Here is an 18,696-nt window from a genome sequence, read left to right as displayed (position 1 = left end):
ACTTCAAACAAATAACTATTAATACTTAATTCTACACCAAAAGTAACTGTAAAATAGTGTGAATTCTGTTACATTTTTCTTAGTGTTGCCTTTTGTTTTCTAGGCAATAATTGTCACCATGTCAATGTTCTTGATACATGCTCTTGATACATTATTCTACTAAATCCTCACCACCCTACTCTGAAGTAGCCTTTCTGATTCTCATTTTACAGATGAGGAAACTGAGGTTTAGACAGTTTAATTAACATGACTAAAAGGACACAGACAGAAAGAGGGAAAGCAGAGTTGAGCAAAGCTCTGTCTCATCACAAAGCCCATGTTTTTGTCTAGCTCCTTCAACACTAAGACCAATTTTGGCCAAGTGGTTTTTAAAGAGGAGCGGGAATATTTTACTTCGGAAAAAGAGAGGAAAATGCTGCTTCTTTAATTAATCCCCTTCTGTCCTGCCAATTAAGACCCAAACTCCCATCTCAAGTATTACATAACATTTTAATATTGTCCTCCTTGTCTTTATCTTTCTTAGTTGTTCCAAAGGATGAAAAATGTTGATAAAAAAAACCACTGGGACAGTGATAGGATAGAATTAGACACCTGCAACTTTACAACCCCTATCCTCACAATACCACCAAATAGGAGGTTTTCTATATTACCTACAAGTAGAGGAGACCTTGTTCCATGGCATGAAGCTCTCCCTGAAACAGTATTATTAGTTGTCTAATGTAGTCAACCAACTATTCAAATCACAAATCAGGGAAGATCTAGTTATAGAATATTTATAGACTAAATGCATGCTATGTGCAGAACTGAAATTTACAACACATGGGGAGACTTTCTATTATACTCTTTTTGAAGGTATTAATTTGTGTTGAGTTGAACTGTAAACTAGAGAATCATTCTATATTAGGCAGTATAATTAAAATTGCTCACGATCAACTCCCAAAAACACTACATCAGAGATTTCTGAAATATCACAGAACTGGAAAGGTCTTTTGAGTCACTTCTTTCATACTGCTGGTCTTATTACTGGATGTTGCAAAGTCTGCCATTGTTTCTGACCATTAAGGACTATAGAATGATGGCTACACAATTCACTGACATAACTCCAGCAGTGACACCTTAAAGAGAAATAATCAGAAACATATATTTAATATTAAGCATAAATGCCATTACCACCATCTGCAAAGCCAGTTGCAGTGATAATAGGTAGAGCCACCATAATTAGTCCACTGCTGCTCCAAACATACTTCATCAAGAACTGCTCTATCATGATGTACCACAAACGTTTGGATAAAATGAGGTTCATCTGATTTGCTAAAGCTTTGTAACTTTTCTGGAGTTGCTTCATTTCTACCTATGGAGAGAAAAAGAGATACGAATTAACCTAGTATGAACTATAAAAATAAATAACGTATGCTTGAGAACTTTCTTTAAAGATAATTACATATTATTTTGTTTTACTTAGTATACTATTATCTGTGATTCTAACAATCAGTAAATACAGATTAATGTCAGAATTAGTCATTATTTAGTTGTAATCACACCTGTATTATTTTTTAAATGTCTGATATTCAGTAAATATAATGTTAAATATACATATATACAAGTGATTTATACTTATGTTTTCAAATTTATATGTATAAGATGTTAAAATTAAATGATATTCCGTAAGACATGAATAAACAGAACCTTATCCTTTTTGATTACAGCAAAAATATCTGAAAATAAACACATGACATGTATATGTGTAATTAGACTCCACTTTTGAACTAACTCAATTTACTAGGTTTTGTCTTAAATGCAAAAAGCCTACCACATGCTATAATTTATATCACTGAGCTCAGTGATTCAAGAATGACATAAATATGATTACTACAACATATTAAGCCAATTTTCAAGTGGGAATAGAAGTCCTAAATTTGCTTTAAATTTTCTTCTTCAGATTGGTACTACTATAAAATTTCTTTTTTTGTTGTTATTGATGATGTTTCAAAATTAAATAATTCTGCTTCGTAATTATAATACCATTTCAACTTTAGAATAACTTACTATTTCATTTGCCAAGTCATTTGTATTACGATTTCAGATGCATCACCTTAAAAAGTCTTTAATGTACTGCAAGTTTATGTAATCAGGTTAACTATTTAAGGGACCTGTTTAATGTTGAAAATCTTTAATATTTAAAAATAACATTCTGGAACTCCTTTTTTCCTCTTCATCTCTAATCTTAGCTTTTCCCTCTAAGCTAGACAAAATTTTATTTCACTACCTTTTTTTATTTGTGTCAAAATATGGTACTGAACATTAAGAGTAATGGAAATGCCATTTGTAAGCCACTCTCCTGCACTTCTTAGAACTGAGGAACTCCATCATGGACCAGGCATGCAAAATTGTCACACCTGTCTTTCATACGAAAGCACATTTTTTTCTCTTGAAAAACAAACAAACAAACAATGCCATCCTAAATTTTCCATCTCAGTGGAAGTATGTTTACTTAGTTTCCAAACATATATTTTCTTCAACGTTCTAGGACCATCTACTTAGGATTTCAGTTTTAAGAAAATGCTTTAGAGATAATTCTGAGCATATTTGGATAACTGAGACTAAGTAGACTTTTTTAGAATGCTGAAAATGTTATTTTCATGAAACTTTAGAAAAGTTTGCACTCTACATATAATTCTTTAACAGCTTGTGATTAAAAAGGGTAATGAAGCATATATTTTAATACAGGTTTGAATGTCATAAGAATCTAAAACCCTAAAGAAGTGGGTCCATCAACAGTACAACAGATGGTATCTAGCACTGCAGTGGCAGCTTGAACAGTCTCACATTTCACCCGTCACCTTAATTTCTTTCTTACCTTATGTCCTCTGTAGAAGGCAATTTCTTCAACATTGGCTATAATTCTGGAGTGCACATACCGCAAATAGCCTTTCCTATGAGCTTCTTCAGCCACCAATTTACCAAATTTGGGAGAGCAGGCTTTTAACACTTTAGCAGTGGCATATACCACAAGGCCTGCTAAAAGGGTGGGCCCAATTGGGCTTGCTCCTCTGGATGTAGCAGTCTTGATGAGTGTATAGGAAGTCAGGATTACATCTAAAATAGGTTTGGTCAGATTGGAATACAAGTGAGCCACAGACTGAGAGAACATCATAATATCCTCAGTAAGAGACTGGTCAGGGTTTGCCAGCCTCCCATCCATATTGATCACCTTATAATAAGTCTGATTTGTAAAATAGGTTTCATAGGCATGGTCGACTAGGCGAGTTCTGAAGGCCAAGGCCAATTTGCCCTCTAGGTACCTTATTGCACTGTTGACAAAGGTGGCAGGGATGGCTATCATAAGCCACTTGATTAATTTGATGATGAAAGTCCGAGGCTTCTTTTCCACAATGCTTTTCACGATTTTTCCATCCAAACCAGCTACATAGATAGACAGAAAGGTTCTTGAGATTAGAGCTACTGAGTGGAGGCAGAGCCATCCTGTCTCAGTGGTCACAAGTTTTGGGAAGAGAATTTTCCGAAGTTCTAGTAGCTGTTTGAAAAAATCTGCATTCACTCCAGGCGAAGGTTTTTTACAAGTGGCCTCGGTGCAATGCAGTATTTCTCTGTTCTCTGCAGCCGGGTAAGCTTCTTTTTTCTTCCAGTGGCCAGATTGCTTTAAACGCTTGCCAATGATGGGACAGAGGGTTTTCAGAGCATAGGCTGCAGCCACCACGCAGGCAGCCCTTTTAGCAGTCCTCGATCTGGTCCATTTCACTCGATCAGCTGCTGCATTTAGCATATGTATCATTTTCCCAGTTACCCAAACCGGCTTCAGAAAGAATTGGTTTTAAAAGATCATGCTCCCCGGGAATCCCAAGCAAATGTTTCAGAAAGTTCTACAGCGTTCCATAGTCTGCAGCGTTTCTCCTCTTCTGTTTTTTGTTTTTATTTTTTAAGATTTTGTTCTGTGACATGCAGCACAGCACAGACTCCACTGCGTCTACTGGGGATGATTCCCTCAGAAGCTCAAGCTGCACCAAGCAGCCCCAAGCTCCTCCCTCTCAGGCCCCTCATTGGCTGTAGGGGCGACGGGACCCCTGGAATCCTCGCTGCTTTCCTTTGAACCTTAAAAATGAAGAGAGAGCAAAACGAATTACATCCTTAAACAGTTCAGAGAGTTAAATGTCTATTTTTGGAGAGGTCGAATCAGGGCAGCTGCTGGCGACAAAACCTGCCCTAGCGACTGAGCATGCTCAGCGTCACTTAGAAACCCACAGAAGTTTCAGAAAATACATCACTTCTCTAAGGTTTTAGTAGATAACACAGAGGAAGAGCAAAAAGAAAGTGAGATTTCTAAGAGCTAAAAAACGAATGAGGGAGGAGGAACTGGGGAGATGAGAGAAGAGGGACACGAAGACCAACATATAATGAAAAGGGTATGGAATGAATCTGAAAGGGAGAGAGACGAAAGTGACAAATGGGAGGGGCACTGGAAAAAAACAAAGTATCAAGTACTTGGATCTGTTTTTCGGCACTCCTCCCTCCCCCATTAAATTTTTTTTTCCGTCTCTGTAATTTCACATGAAGTCCCAGAACCTATCAGACAAGTTGAGCCTATTTTTTTGTAAATAAATAGGAGATAAGTCTTCTGTATAATAGAAAATAATTCTTTGCTATGCGTCCATTCCAAAGTTTACTTGTCCTTATAATGAAAACCTTCCAGCCCCATAACTGCTATTTTTAGCAATAGAGATCTGATGCATTGGTGATTATTTACAAGGTGACTATTAAATAAATGAGAGCAGTGTTTCACTTCTACCACCCCCTTGTGTCCTTTAGAGTTGTTACTAGGAGGTATGTTACTTTATAATCAAAAGTTAACCATTTGGGAATCAAACAGGAGTTAGATGGTAGAAATAGCTTCTTCAGGATCTTACGTCATTTTGCAAGAGTTTCTTGTCTTTTGTAAGCTTTTGCTTTGTTTGTTTTGTTTAGGTTTACAGATAATCTACTGGCTACTTCCCATTTCCATTTTGATTACTTGATAAAAATCAAAAGTGTTTAAAAAAATTCTCTACATCCCTAATGGAGAATTTAACTGCTAAACAGTCAAGCAAAATTTTGATATTTTAAAAAATGTAAAAGGCATGTTTTTAGGCAAAGATGAGTTATTCTCAAAAATGCAAAAACATTTTTGTTTCTCCACTGCCCCCGTTCCCCCATACACAACATACACACACATTTCTAGTCAGTTGGAAGCCTGGGAAGATATGCATTAAACTGGAAGAGAGGTTGGCAAATTACAACCCAACCAGTGGGCCACATTTGTCCCACCACCTATTTTTATATAGCCCATGAGCTAAGAATAGTTTTTATATTCAAAATATGGCTGAAAATATATCAAAAGAAGAATAATATTTTGTGACATGTGAAAATTATATGAAATTTTTATTTGTGTCCATAAATGAAGTTTTATTGGAACACAGCCATACCCACTTATTTACTTATTGTCTTTCAAGCCACACCCATTTATTTACTTCTTGGCTTTCAAGCCACAGTGGCAGAACTGGGTAGATGAAATAGAGCCCAAAGTATTCATTATCTGGCCTCTGGAGAAGTTTGCCAAACCCTGTGCTAGAATATAAAACTTGCCTCAGTGTTGTGATTTTCATTATTCAGTTTACGGTGAATAAAGAACTACCCTCACTTTTAATAGTAACCATATTCTTAAACTTTCCAAACTCCTTCTTTTCCAGGTACCTATATGAGTTCCAAGAATCATCACAGATCTCTTTTCATTTGTTTGCATTCAATTCAGCAGATTTACTAATACATGAGTAGCAAATTCATGCAAGATTCTTTGATAGCTGGCCGTATTAGCACAGTAATCTATCATTTCATCAAGACTTTCTAAGTCTGTACATAGAGATCATAGTGTCATAGTGGTTATTTTCAAAAAAATTTTTGTTCCTAGTCTCATGCTTCTCATGTGTCAAAATAAGGCTGCCTTACATGTATAAATTTTAATTCTTTATGTCACATCTCCTGACTATGATAGGACATGTGGAGGGTCAGGATAAACTTAACTGGGGGTGATAGGAGGATGTTCAGTTGGCAGAACATGATACACAGAGGGATGCATGGGTCAGAAAGCAGCTGGCAGTCAAGGGAAGTGGCCTGCATCACTGGCATAGGACAACAAGATCAGGGGAGGAGCAGGGCAGTGGGAAATCTAGAAGCAAAGAAAATTAGAGACCTAAATATGCAGGCCTAAATATGTAGGCAGGTCAGTTTACCAACTGGTAATGAAGCTGGGGTACAGGAAAAAGCTTTTAAAGCCTGGAGTGAAAGCCTTGTTAGACTGAGGAACTCGGTATAAAGAAAATGATCAAGAAGAGAAATTTGGTTGCCAGAAATGTGATAGAAGGAAGGTTGAAGTCCAGTTACTAGAACAAGGGAAAAGGTCTATATAAGATTTAACTTGTTGTTAAGCCACTAAAGTACAGGCCTAACTATCAGCACTTAAATTCCACTCCCACCCTTCATCCCACCCTGCCCCCAAGGGTCAGGATTGATTTGAGCATCTGAGACTAGGCTCAAGCCTTCAGGAAAGGCAGAGATGATAGAAAACCAGATAGGTAATTCCAGTTGGAAATATATGCCATTTAAATAAGAAACTATGAATGTCAAAGTACTTCTTTCATTTTTTTATACTGGCATGATGCAATTAAAGCAACGATAATGTTAATTTGAGTTCCAAACTAGAGAAAAGTGAGGTGGAAAAAAAAAAATCACTGCTTACTATAGTAAACATAGTTCAGTCTAATTTCCACTCAACTTGTCAAGTTTACATGTTTTTATATGGGGAAGTATTAAAATTTTCTTAAGAGGGGAGAAATAATCTTAGACAAAGATATTGAAAGTAAATAAAAATTAAAAATAAGCAATAATTATTAAATTACTCTGTTCTCAAGTGAGATACTCTCAATGTCTGTGTCAAAGTGGATACTACCAATGTCCATGGAAGAGTAGGATTAAATACATTTTATATATGTTAGAGAACATATACATATATTTACATATATTAGGAAAACTATATGATTTATAAACTATAAAACGTAAGTAATTTTTTATAATAAAGAGATCTACATATACAGATATGTAAATAAAAATATATATCATGTAGATAATATAAGCTTGTGTGTTTAGATAGTAAATCACCAGAAAGTAAATAATTTTTAGTAATAAAGATAAATTAAGGTTTAAGAATTTTGGATGGATTTCCTTTTCAACAAATGCTAAATAATATTTTATCACTGCTGTATTTCTTTCTTGAACAGTTTCCTGACCCAAGAGGTTACCTAATTGCCCTCTGGCCCTAAAACAGCTCAGTCTTTGACTCTTATTATCTATCAGTCATGCTAGCCTTATTCATGTGAGGCATAACATTGATGATGAGATCTTAGGTCAACATTTCAGCTGTTACAAATAACTACCTAATAACTAGTCTAATTTTTTAGTACTTCACTGAATTTTTGTTATAAAAATCAGTATTTATATGATTACACAAGATATCTATCCTGGGACATAATCCTATTTTAGGTACTATTTCCTAATGACAACAGAAAATGTATTATATTTGAAATTATGAGATATTCCCCAGGTTAAAATGTGGAAAACAATAATGACAATTGGGAAAAAAAAAGTATTTTGTGCATTTGTTTGGGATAAGAGAGTCCTAGTTTCTAACCAAAATATCATAGAACACTTTGTAAGATAAATTTTTGTAAGGATATACAAACATAATACGGATATGAACAGCAAAACCCAATTTTTGTTTTGAGGTTTTTTTTCAGTAAGGAGTTTAAAGTCTTTGGGCCTTTACAGCTAAATTAAGTTTTGATGAAGTTCTCTCAAAAAATAACAAAATATACAGAATAATCAATTACTATAGTGCAATGTTTCTAATAGACAACTGTTTACAGAATATTAAAACTACAAGTGAAAGATTTTAAAGGATTTGGAGAAAGAGTGGTAAGTGGGAAAGGAAATATTATCTTTAGGATTATAGATCTATAACGTTGTCCTCTCTTTGTCTCCACCAAGTCTGGTCTTTGACCTGAAAGAAGAGGCTGAAACCAATACAGAACTAAATAAAATTATGGTGCAGGTGGTTTGAAACACTAACCCTGTGGCCACAATCCGATATTTCATTTACTTAGGTTTCCCTTGCCTGAGCTGTAAAATCTGTGCTCTTCCTCCTTGAGGCGGGCTGACTGCTTTCCCAGAGCTTCGCTTGCGGCTCTGTCAGGATACGTTCTCCGCAGAAACCGCAAAGGCTGTCGGGAGGCCCGGAAGCAGCCTACCCCAGGCCACAGAGGCTGTCGGGAGGCTGGGTCATACTCTCTGGAGCCGAGAAGGGGCCATTTGAGGCGTAAGAACCTGTCGCTCAGCCCAAGACGAAGAAGTCAGAGCAACAGCCTGTCGCGACCCCGGTGTCTTCTTGCTCCGAAGTTTTGAGGAGATGAATTGGGTCGGGGGATCCCGGTGAGTTGTACTGCTGGAGCCTGAGACTGTAGCATTTGAGTCCCTGGACATTCATTCCCGTAATGGCGCCTCTTCCGTTAGCCCTGGAGGGGAGTGCACAGACTTAGCTGGAAAGAACTTGTCAGGAGTGCGTCTTTCAATCGTTATCTAAGATGGGAGATCCTAGCACCAAGTCTCTATTCCTAAACCAGAAGCAATCCAGCTTCTTCCCGCTGTGTTTCCAAAGGCTTCACGGGTGGGGCTACTTTCCATGCGGTTCTCTGCTCGCCGTGTGTCCCGCGTCCTCCTCTAATGAGCACCTGAGCCCTTTTCTGCCTTCTTCCCGCCCTGCCCCTCTTTCTTGGGAGGGGTTTCTTTTGGGTCAATATATAATCTTTGCATGAATTTGCGAAGTATTATGGAAGAGGACATTCCTTGAGGCCCTTAAATACATTGATGGGGGTGGGCACTATCAACCATAAAAATCCAATATAGTTTGTTTTAAAGTGAGGTAAAATAAATAGTTTTTACTTTAATAACTTACAGAGAATTTACAATGTACTTTGTATTTAGGAGTAATCACATAAAACATAATGGGTTGGCAATTTAGTTTTATATAACGTATTCATTGCTATTGACCTTGGAGTCCATTAGGATGGAAATCATGTGGGCCTATAATTTCATTTGATCAAATTCCTTGATGAAAAAAATTGTTTTGATTGAAACTCTAAGCCATTAAATACAATTTTTTTTCACAAGTAGACCGAGGAGAGTGGTATATGGTTAGAATATAACACATTTAAATTCTAACGAATTTGTAAGAGGAAAGACAATTTTTGTATTCACCAAATATTGTAACTGTGCCCAATAATTTTAGCAGGCACATTTATCCTGTTGAAGAATATGTTAGCATTTTATTTTAGAAATTTATCTTGATTAATCCTGGCTAGTGTTCTACCATCAAACTTCCACTTTGGAGAAAAGTGAAAATTCATTTACAGGCTTCACAAGATTTAGTTGATATATGATTATAATTTCATACAATTTGATTATAATATTTTCTAAAATGTGAATATTAAATGAGTTATGAAGTCATTTTACAAATGCTTAAGCATTTAATGTGTTACATTTTAAGCATGAAAATGTAAAAGTGCTATTCTTATTCTGTTATATATCTCAAACTTCTGGTTATTCAGGGAGTAATATTTTAGTTGCTATTGGGAGGATGTAAAAGCAGTAAACCACAGGAAACGTGTAGTCAAAGACTGTGTTTCTCAAAGTGAGGTAGTGCTGTACCTGGAGGTATTAGGTACCAGGGGGCTTAAGAAACCACAGAAGAAACATGACACATCTCCTTGGAGCATCAGATCTCCTCGGAGATCAGAGAAAAATATATTTTAAAATTTAAACTAACATGGATACATTATAGAGAAAAATACAAAACTCTTGTGAAATTTTAAGATACAATATGTAATTTAAAATAAATTTTCTTGTGTATGGTGGGGGTGCAGGGGGGTGAATGGGCTCCTTAGGGTCAAACTGCAGATTTGTAATGAAAAGATGAGTACCTCCACTTTCTACTATAACAGTTGGCAAGATTAGTTGATCATGGCATCTGATCATGAGACCCTAAAGGGCCTCAGAATCCCAGACAATGCTTAGTAATCACTAGCAGCTGATTGGAGCTACTATAGAATAGAAATTTAATTCTTATCCCAGACCATCCTGGAGTACTTGTTTCTTCCCCTCTGATGTTAGGATGGTTTTGTGGTTGAAAATTTTGGGAACTGTTAGGAACTTAAAATATAGACAAGTGAAATAACTGGAGAACATTTACAGAGTCCCCTCAGAACAACTCCCTTATAACATTCAACATTAAGTATTCAACAAGTATGTTTTTACATGCCTACATGTTTAGGACATTGTTAAGCTGTATGGGGGGATTCAGAAGTGAAAAGATATAATTTTGGCCCACAAAAAGAATATATGGTAGAATGGTGAGATTAGAATTAGGTAAATGACTATAATACTAGATAAATAGCACTTAATATATAACAAGCACTGTTCTAAGTGCTTTTTGTATATTATTAGCTGATTTACTCTTAACAAGAACCCTATGAGGTATGTACAGATGTTATCCCTATTTTACTGGTGGGGAAACCATTAAAGTTAAATGACTCACCCAAGGTCACCTAGCTAATCAGTGACAGAGGATTAGAGAACAATGTGCTTAACCACTACACAGTGCTATATAGAAACGTGTATTGTAAAAGTGGCCTGTGGATAAATAAAGGGCTGCGGATATTTAGAGAATTGAGAAACAGGAAATTATGTTAAGCCTTGAAGGATAGCAGAACAAACACCACAGAGAAGCAGTGAAATACAGGTTCTTAAAAGTTGAAAAGGATGTGAGATAAATAATTGATCAAGTTGGAGACCTAACCTTTAGGAAGAGTTCTTAGAAGAGATGGATTGGGAGGGGAGGTATTAAAGAACTTGAAAGGATTATTTTGCAGACAGTGTGTGGGGGGGTCTGCATAAGGACAGGAAAACACTTAAGGGACTATACATTTTTGTCAAGGGAATGAATGAAGCAGGCTATAGCAAGTTTACATTTTGGTCATAACAACTTGATTGTATACATTAAACTGAAGGAGAGTATTCTTGTATATTAAATGGAACCTGATGTATGTTAAGTTTAATTACAGAATCATCTAATAGGAGCATCTTTATAGTTCCAAAGGTCTCTACAGTTTTTCTTGGCATTTGACTTTTTGCTGCTCTTCAGTTTAGAGACTCTACCAGTTATACATAAAATGCCTTTTGTGAGGGAAAGGGCTAGGGAAGAAGTAAGCTTCCCTTATTTTCCTTTTTAAATTACTTAACTTGGTTTGCCTTTAGTGTTATGGTTTGTGGACATCTTTGCAAGATGTCATAACATTTCATTTCAAACAAAGTCTCATTTAGGGTAAAGATATTTGATCTAAGCTGAAACTAATTTATACATCTCTGATAGCAGTTCCCAATCTACTGTCCCTGAAACTTGCTAATCAGTGATAATGTCAGGTTTTTCAATTTAAGGACTGTTCTAAAATTATATTCCTCTTACTTTTTTTTTTTTTTTTTTTAAAGATTTATTTATTGATTGATTGATCTACTGCCATGCTGGGTCCTCGCCTCTGCGCGAGGGCCCTCCCCAGTCGCGGCAAGCGGGGGCCACTCCTCACCGCGGTGCGCAGGCCTCCCACCGTCGCGGCCTCTCCCGCCGCGGAGCACAGGCTCCAGACGCACAGGCCCAGCAGCTGTGGCTCACGGGCCCAGCCGCTCCGCGGCATGTGGGATCCTCCCAGACCAGGGCTCGAACCCGTGTCCCCCGCACTAGCAGGCAGATTCCCAACCACTGCGCCACCAGGGAAGCCCCTCTTACTTTTTTTGATTTTAAAGTGCCTCACCCCCTTTAAGTCCTCTCTTGACAAAATTAAAATATCAGTAATTTGTCAGTCTTACCAATTAAAAAAATTATTTTTATTTGGGAATCATTGACCTAGAACTCTAATTTTTGTTTTATACTTTTTACAAGTCACTGCTGAGACCCTGTATTTTCCTAGTCAGGTTAAGGTGTAAATTTGAGAGAGGTCAGGTATAAGCACTGATGTTTTAAAATTTGGAAAAGGTTCTCTTTTATTTTCCTTATTTATTGATTGGTGACTTGTTTCACCAAATTCATAGCCACCTCAGAAATGAGGGTGGTAGGATAGAGGAGAGAAGTAGAATGTAAAGATGTAACCAGTCTTTGGGCCAGAATATGCTATTCAGAATGAGATCGCCTTTTTATAACTTAGATTGAAGAATGTGACCAGTGTCATAAGAAAGACACAGATTAAAATCTTGTTTAAATTTAGGTGAGGTAGAGGTTTGCATTTGTAAATGTAGGCCTAAAATGTTCACCTGTGCAAAACATTTGTTGAATGCTATGCACCAGGTGCTGTGCCAGGTCGAGGTACAAAATAACCGAAATTTAGTCTCTTTCTGATAGATTTATAGTTTATCGGGGGGAGGGGGAATATGACATGCTATTAAGCTTGAAAATGTTTAAGGTCAGAGGCCAAAATATGTGGTTTAAAAAATAAATACTGTGAATAATAGTAGAACATAGGATAGTTTTAGATAGGGTTTGGCAAATCAGAAACAAGTATGAAAGAAAGTTCAGATGGAGAAAGACAAAGAAGAAAATAAACATTACATAAGTAATTGGAGATAAGATTATATATTTAAATATTTTTAAATGTGTGTGGTATTTGCTTGACAGGTTGAAAGACAGACTGAGAAGTTGAAATTTGATCTGTTATTGAGGACTCATTCAAATTCAGAAGTAATGCAATGAAAGTGGTATTTTATGACCATTTGTGATATTAGTGGTGTGTAGGTTGGAATATAGCAGGGAAAGACTCCAAGATAGGAATACTAGTTAGGATTCTGCTTGGGGGGGGTAAAAAACAACTAATACTAATTTTCATTTTCTGATATGACTGTATATTCTCCAAATCAAATCAATACCAGTGCTAACTCATTTTAGGTACTGTGGGCTATGTGAATTTGGGTTAATTGCTAAACCTCTGTACAGGGGCAGATCCATGTTGTAAGGAGCCCTCTTTATGGAAAAAGAATACAAAATTGTGACTACAAAATTATGTACAGGGCTTGGAAAGGGCGTGCATATTCAGGTGAAGTGCCCTGAAGCTTAAGCTTTACAATAAATTGTCTTCACAGTAAATTAGCCTCTGTCTCTATACATCTCTTTCTTCATCTGTTAAATGGGGATAATACTTAAATGTACAGTGAACATCAGCTCAGTTGCTTGGGACAGTCATGGTTTATGCCTGTGGTCCTGGTGGCATGCCCAGTTCAGCTTTGGTCTTGGAGTTTTTTTGTTTTGTTTTGGTTTTATTTTTAATTGAAGTATAGTTAATTTACAATGTTGTGTTAGTTTCTGGTATACAGCAAAGTGATGATTCAGTTACACACATATATATACACACACACATATTCTTTTTCATATTCTTTTCCATTGTGGTTTATTATAGGATATTGAATATAGTTCCCTGTGCTATACAGTAGGACCTTGCTGTTTATTTTATCAGCACTTGCTGATAAAATTAAGTGTGCTGGGACTTGAGCAGCTTGGGGCAACTAACTTGCTGCATTGGGTGGGAAGTATTTAATGCTGCTATCCTTGCTGGCCGCTTGTTGTACCAGCTAGTTGTGCCATTGCATGCTAAGGTCGGAGAGATTTGTCCAGCCACCATGGCTGGGGTTGGGAAATTTTAGATTAGGTGTCAGTAAAATATCTATAAGAAATTGGGGCCTTTCAGTCCTGTGATAGAACATACAAAGAGTAGTAGGACTGTTGCTGCTATAGTGGTTTTGCCAACAATTATTTTCTTTTTTTCTATTTTTTGGTAATGCTTTTGTAATCTTTTTGGCAGCAGGGAGCTCAAATAAAGAAAAATAAATACTTAATGATAAATTAAGTTCTGATATTTTGTTTTTCAGTTAAGTTGATGTGAATCTGTAACTTGTGTACAAGATGTGTGCCAACATTTATCATCTCTCATGGTTATGTCATTGACCACATGAAAATCTGAAGCCACAAACCTACTGAAAAGCATCAGGATTTACTTTCAGATATAGTAGTTATTTTAAGGCGATTATAGCTGCAGACAGTAATTTGACACATGGAATTGAAGAACATTAAAGATAAAATTACTTCTGCAATAATAATATGAATACAAATTTGATGTGTCATAGCATCATGGGTAAAACAGGGTTCTTACTAAATTATGTACCTATGTAGCCAAGATATACCTGGAATTGGTTGTGGTTTACATATATTTCATAGTTGCATCCAAAGAGGCTTTATATTTTACCAAACAGAAGCTGCAGTTGTCACAGTTTCAAACAATTTTATATATGCACAGTTAATGTAACTGAATTACAGTGTTTTTGAGACAATACTAATGTTGAATACAAAAAGAATACTTCGGCATATCATTAAAAGCTTTCTCTCTTTGCTGCCTTTCCTTAATTGAATTTCATGAACATTTGAGTCCTTTAAGAATTACTTTATAAATCAGTCTGTTTGTCCTACATTGTTATTGAACATTTTTATAAGCAAGTCCTCTAAATTTTGATGACATTTTTTTCAAAAACAGTTGGAAATTTTTATTCAAAGTAGTCCCTAAATGGAGGGAAAAAACCAACTTTTGAAGGTTTTAGTGAATTATAATTATTGAAAATAATGTTTTTAAAACTTAATTGTGAATAGCCTGAAATATACACCTATGTTGGGGTATCATTCACATTCTAAAATCTCTTCCACTGTGTGACTCAAGAGATGGCAGCTCATGCTTATCATTACAGCCTGTAACTGTGAAACATTGTTTTCTGTGTGAAAATACTATAAGAATTCAGTCTCTTAAGAACTTACTTTTAATTAGCCTCTGTATTCTGAGTATTAGATGGATTTCTGCCTGTTGATTTGCCAAATTTTTTCACAATACTTTACCTTTTGTAATTCATACATCTAAAAACTTTTTTCTTGTATTACAAGAGAAGAATTTATTTAAAGCTATAATATTCTAAAATATATCATTACTATTCTTAACACATCAGGTAGACCTGCTTTAGTTTTGTGGAAAGCCAATGTAAGTACTTTTTCTAGGCTAGTTACTGCCCTGAATCTTAATAAGTCTGCTAGCTAGCAGTGCTAGATTATGATGTTTTCGGTTAATATTAATTTCGGTGTAACACGAACCATAAAATATTATTTTTCATTTTTTAGTTTTTGCTCTATTAATTTTATTTACATTTTCCACTTTTAATTACACATAAGGTATTATAAAATTTTAACAATCTAGAAACAGTTTCTCTTGCATGGTATCATGCCACTGAAAAAAATAAACTAAGCAGCAAACTAAAAAGCAAAACAAAATAAAAGAAACAAAAAAGAACAATTTAAGACTAACTGACAATTAAGGCATAAGACACCCATAGTTTTTAATCCCTAATGTAGTTTCAATATATCCTGCATATTCCATGTAAAATGTACTTCAGTATTCTTTTTGATATTACTTTGACAGCCTTATTACTTTTGTCTTTTTTTTTTTGAAAGAAAGTATTTCTTTAACATTTCCTTTAAATCTTTTCCTATTAGAAAGAATTGCAAGGGGCAGAATGCCTTGATACATTTCTGTAGTCAGCATGGTTCATTTTTTTTTTTTAACATCTTTATTGGGGTATAATTGCTTTACAATGGTATGTTAGTTTCTGCTGTATGACAAAGTGAATCAGCTATACATATACATATATCCCCATATCTCCTCCATCTTGCCTCTCCCTCCCACCCTCCCTATCCCAACCCTCCCTGTGTTACGCAACTGCTTCCCACTAGTTATCTGTCTTACATTTGGTAGTGTATATATGTCCATGCCACTTTCTCACTATGTCCCATCTTACCCTTCCCCCTCCCCATGTCCTCAAGTCCATTCTCTGTGTCTGCGTCTTTATTCCTGTCCTGCCCCTAGGTTCTGCAGAAACTTTTTTTTTTTTAACATTCCATACATCTGTGTCAACATGTGGTATTTGTTTTTCTCTTTCTGACTTCACTCTGTATGACAGTCTCTAGGTCCATCCACCTCACTACAAATAACTCAACTTTGTTTCTTTTTATGACTGAGTAATATTCCATTGTATATATGTGCCACATCTTCTTTATCCATTCATCTGTCGATGGACACTTAGGTTGCTTCCATGTCCTAGCTATTGAAAATAGAGCTACAATGAATATTGAGGTACATGACACTTTTTGAATTATGGTTTTCTCAGGGTGTATGCCCAGTAGTGGGATTGCTGGGTAGTATGGTAGTTATATTTTTAGTTTTTTAAGGAACCTCCATACTGTTCTCCATAGTGGTTGTATCAATTTACATTCCCACCCACAGTGCAAGAGTGTTCCCTTTTCTCCACACCCTCTCCAGCATTTGTTGTTTGTGGATTTTTTGTTGATGGCCATTCTGACTGGTGTGAGTGGATACCTCATTACAGTTTTGATTTGTATTTCTCTAATGATTAGTGATGTTGAACATCCTTTCATGTGTTTGTTGGCAATCTGTATATCTTCTTTGGAGAAATGTCTATTTAGGTCTTCTGCCCATTTTTGGATTGGGTTGTTTCTTTTTTTGATACTGAGCTTCATGAGCTGGTTGTAAATTTAGGAGATTAATCCTTTGTCAGTTGCTTCATTTACAAATATTTTCTCCCATTCTGAGGGTTGTCTTTTCATCTTATGGTTTCCTTTGCTGTGCAAAAGATTTTAAGTTTCATTAGGTTCCATTTGTTTATTTTTGTTTTTATTTCCATTTCTCTAGGAGGTGGGTCAAAAAGGATCTTGCTGTGATTTATGTCATAGAGTGTTCTGCCTATGTTTTCCTCTAAGAGTTTTATCATGTCTGGCCTTACATTTAGGTCTTTAATCCATTTTGAGTTTATTTTTGTGTATGGGGTTAGGGAGTGTTCTAATTTCATACTTTTACATGTACCTGTCCAGTTTTCCCAGCACCACTTATTGAAGAGGCTGTCTTTTCTCCATTGTATATGCTTGCCTCCTATATCAAAGATAAGGTGACCATATGTGCGTGTGTTTATCTCTGGGCTTTCTATCCGGTTCCATTGATCTATATTTCTGTTTTTGTGCCAGTACCATACTGTCTTGATTACTATAGCTTTGTAGTATTGTCTGAAGTCAGAGAGTATGATTTTTCCAGCTCTGTTTTTCTTTCTCAAGATTGCTTTCGCTATTGGGAATCTTTTGTGTTTCCATACAAACTGTGAATTTTTTTGTTCTAGTTTTGTGAAAAATGCCATTGGTAGTTTGAGATGGATTGCATTGAATCTGTAGATTGCTTTGGGTAGTAGAGTCATTTTCACAATGTTGATTCTTCCAATCCAAGGACATGGTATATCTCTCCATCTATTTGTATCATCTTTAATTTTTTTCATCAGTGTCATAGTTTTCTGCATACAGGTCTTTTGTCTCCTTAGGTAGGTTTATTCATAGGTATTTGATTCTTTTTGTTGCAATGGTAAATGGGAGTGTTTCCTTAATTTCTCTTTCAGATTTTTCATCATGAGTGTATAGGAATGTGAGAGATTTCTGTGCATTAATTTTGTATCCTGCTACTTTACCAAATTCACTGATTAGTCCTAGTAATTTTCTGGTAGCATCATTAGGATTCTCTATGTAGAGTATCATGTCATCTGAAAACAGTGACAATTTTACTTCTTCTTTTCTGATTTGGATTCCTTTTATTTCTTTTTCTTCTCTGATTGCTGTGGCTAACACTTCCAAAACTATGTTGAATAATAGTGGTGAGAGTGGGCAACCTTGTCTTGTTCCTGTTCTTAGTGGAATGGTTTCAGTTTTTCACCATTGAGAATGATGTTGGCTGTGGGTTTGTCATATATGGCCTTTATTATGTTGAGGTAAGTTCCCTTATGCCTACGTTCTGGAGGGTTTTTTATCATAAATGGGTGTTGAATTTTGTCGAAAGCTTTATCTGCATCTGTTGAGATGATCATACGGTTTTTCTCCTTCAATTTGTTAATATTTTGTATCACAGTGATTGATTGCATATATTGAAGAATCCTTGCATTCCTGGGATAAACCCCACTTGATCATGGTGTATGATCCTTTTAATGTGTTGTTCGATTCTGTTTGCTAGTATTTTGTTGAGGATTTTTGCATCTATGTTCATCAGTGATATTGGCTTGTAGTTTTCTTTCTTTGTGACATCTTTGTCTGGTTTTGGTATTAGGATGATGGCCTTGTAGAATGAGTTGGGGAGTGTTCCTCTCTCTGCTATATTTTGGAAGAGTTTTGAGAAGGATCGGTGTTAGCTCTTTTGTAAATGTATGATAGAATTTGCCTGTGAATCCATCTGGCCCTGGGCTTTTGTTCGTTGGAAGATCTTTAATCACAGTTTCAATTTCATTACTTGTGATTGGTCTGTTTATATTTTGTATTTTTCCTGGTTCAGGTTGTGCTTTTCTAAGAATTTCTCCATTTTTTCCAGGTTGTCCATTTAATTGGCATATAGTTGCTTATACTAATCTCTCATGATCCTTTGT

The 18,696-nt window shown here is 35.9% G+C and overlaps 1 protein-coding gene and 1 long non-coding RNA gene across 3 annotated transcripts in view; one reads left to right on the top strand and one right to left on the bottom strand.

Moving 5' to 3' along the window:
• The window catches only part of ABCD2 (ATP binding cassette subfamily D member 2), a 101,439-nt gene extending 89,823 nt beyond the window's left edge, over positions 1-11,616 (bottom strand). For both annotated transcript variants that reach the window (XM_082419248.1, XM_082419249.1), the window contains exons 1-2: positions 2,858-11,616; positions 1,171-1,351 (exon numbers count right to left, since the gene is read on the bottom strand). In XM_082419248.1, coding sequence (XP_082275374.1) covers positions 1,171-1,351; positions 2,858-3,793 — 1,117 coding nt within the window. In that variant the 5' untranslated portion in view covers positions 3,794-11,616. The remainder of the gene's footprint in view (positions 1-1,170; positions 1,352-2,857) is intronic.
• LOC309640502 overlaps positions 1-18,696 on the top strand; it is an 875,392-nt gene that overhangs the window by 191,030 nt on the left and 665,666 nt on the right. The gene's annotated exons all lie outside the window — the stretch shown is intronic.

Source organism: Balaenoptera physalus (assembly GCF_965194825.1).
Source record: "Balaenoptera physalus genome assembly, chromosome: 13".
NCBI lineage: Eukaryota > Metazoa > Chordata > Mammalia > Artiodactyla > Balaenopteridae > Balaenoptera > Balaenoptera physalus.
Note: the sequence above shows the minus strand (reverse complement) of the source record. Positions and strands in the feature narration are given on the sequence as shown.